This window comes from Gavialis gangeticus, unplaced genomic scaffold (genome assembly GCF_001723915.1).
Source record: "Gavialis gangeticus isolate Ggan-Ray unplaced genomic scaffold, GavGan_comp1, whole genome shotgun sequence".
Classification (NCBI taxonomy): Eukaryota; Metazoa; Chordata; order Crocodylia; family Gavialidae; genus Gavialis; species Gavialis gangeticus.
The window spans coordinates 90820268-90821605 of NW_017729024.1; the positions used below are offsets into that span (position 1 = coordinate 90820268).

General features: G+C 41.8%; 1 protein-coding gene across 2 annotated transcripts in view; it reads right to left on the reverse strand.

The window, feature by feature from the left end:
• NAA35 (N(alpha)-acetyltransferase 35, NatC auxiliary subunit) overlaps nucleotides 1–1338 on the reverse strand; it is a 37160-nt gene that overhangs the window by 1207 nt on the left and 34615 nt on the right. For both annotated transcript variants that reach the window (XM_019517381.1, XM_019517382.1), the window contains 2 exons: nucleotides 1065–1187; nucleotides 614–694 (listed from right to left, as the gene is read on the reverse strand). In XM_019517381.1, the coding sequence (XP_019372926.1) occupies nucleotides 614–694; nucleotides 1065–1187 (204 nt within the window). The remainder of the gene's footprint in view (nucleotides 1–613; nucleotides 695–1064; nucleotides 1188–1338) is intronic.

Consider the following 1338-nt stretch of genomic DNA (forward strand, 5'->3'; position numbering starts at 1 on the left):
ACTGCTGCAGCAGTTGCCTGCATAACAGCTGCTTACCTTGCAGGTAGGCACGGCTGTGTAGCTTTAGGCAGGACAGAGCTTCAGGGCCAGGAGGGGCCAAAGCGGTAGTAGGTGGGTCTGTGCTTAGACAGGGGGGAGCAGGGCGGGAACAGCATGTTGCAGGCTGTATCTGGGGGTGTCACGGTATGGGGACAGCATGGGAACCCCAAGGAACAGGGAGGATTAAGCAGGAAATGGAAGAGCCTGGGAGGGAGGAACATACCTGCAGCCACTGTCCCTGGCTAAACCTGGTACCCCATGCTGTTTCATTAGATCGATCAGCTATCAAGGGCTTTCCTTTCCTTCCTTTCTCCATGCTCTCAATGCCTATCCATTATCATCCCAACATACTTGCTCTTTCTCCCACCATTAATCTCCCTTCTACAGTCTACCCCTACAAGTTTGTTCTCTCACTTGCATCCTAGCCAGAGCTCTCCAGTCCATTTCCCTCCAAATATATTTAAGGGAGAAGAGTTTTCATACTGTCTACTAAAAAGAGACTTGCAGAAATGTAGCTGCTGACTCTAATGCTGAATTAAAGGCAATACATACAATTGACCAGTGATTTTCTTACTTTAGAATCCTTCTTGTGACCTCCTGCTAGCAGCTTCATCACCACAATATTGGGTTTGGCAACTTTTAGAATTCGGTTGACCTAAACAGAAAATGACACAAATTTGTGGCCAGTATTTTAAAGATGCTCATCAAAATGCTTACATAACATAATACTATTTTGAACTCTTGCAAGAATACTGAACCCATTTTTAAAGAGTTCAAAGCACTCTGTAAAACATCCAGAACTCCTATTTCCAGATGCATCCACTGAATTCAAACAGTTCGATAAGTAGGTCACCAGTAGACCGTTTAGTTTAAATACTCAGGCACTCTATCACGTATTGTTAGACAATTTAGTGATCCATTTACGAAATTAAATATCTTCTCATTAAATTAAAAATATAAAGCCAGTAATTTACTCTGAATAATATCTTCTACTTATGGTTTCATACACTTCAGTTCTATCGTACCTCATGATCTGGGTTAGGAATATTCTCCAGTATCATTTTAGCTTGCTGGAAGTGTTTGCTAGCTGCCATGTAGAGATCTGAAGATTGAGGAGGGGGACTGTATTTATTTAGGTCAGACATCTCCTAAATATTAAAAAAATATTATTGAACTACTTCAACAGAAAATAAACATGTCTACATTGATCACTAATCCAAAGGGATTGCATTGTTGTTTGTTGCAGTGGTGAAATAAAGTAGGCAGCAAAATAGTACGAGGTGGGAGAGTTGGGGGGGG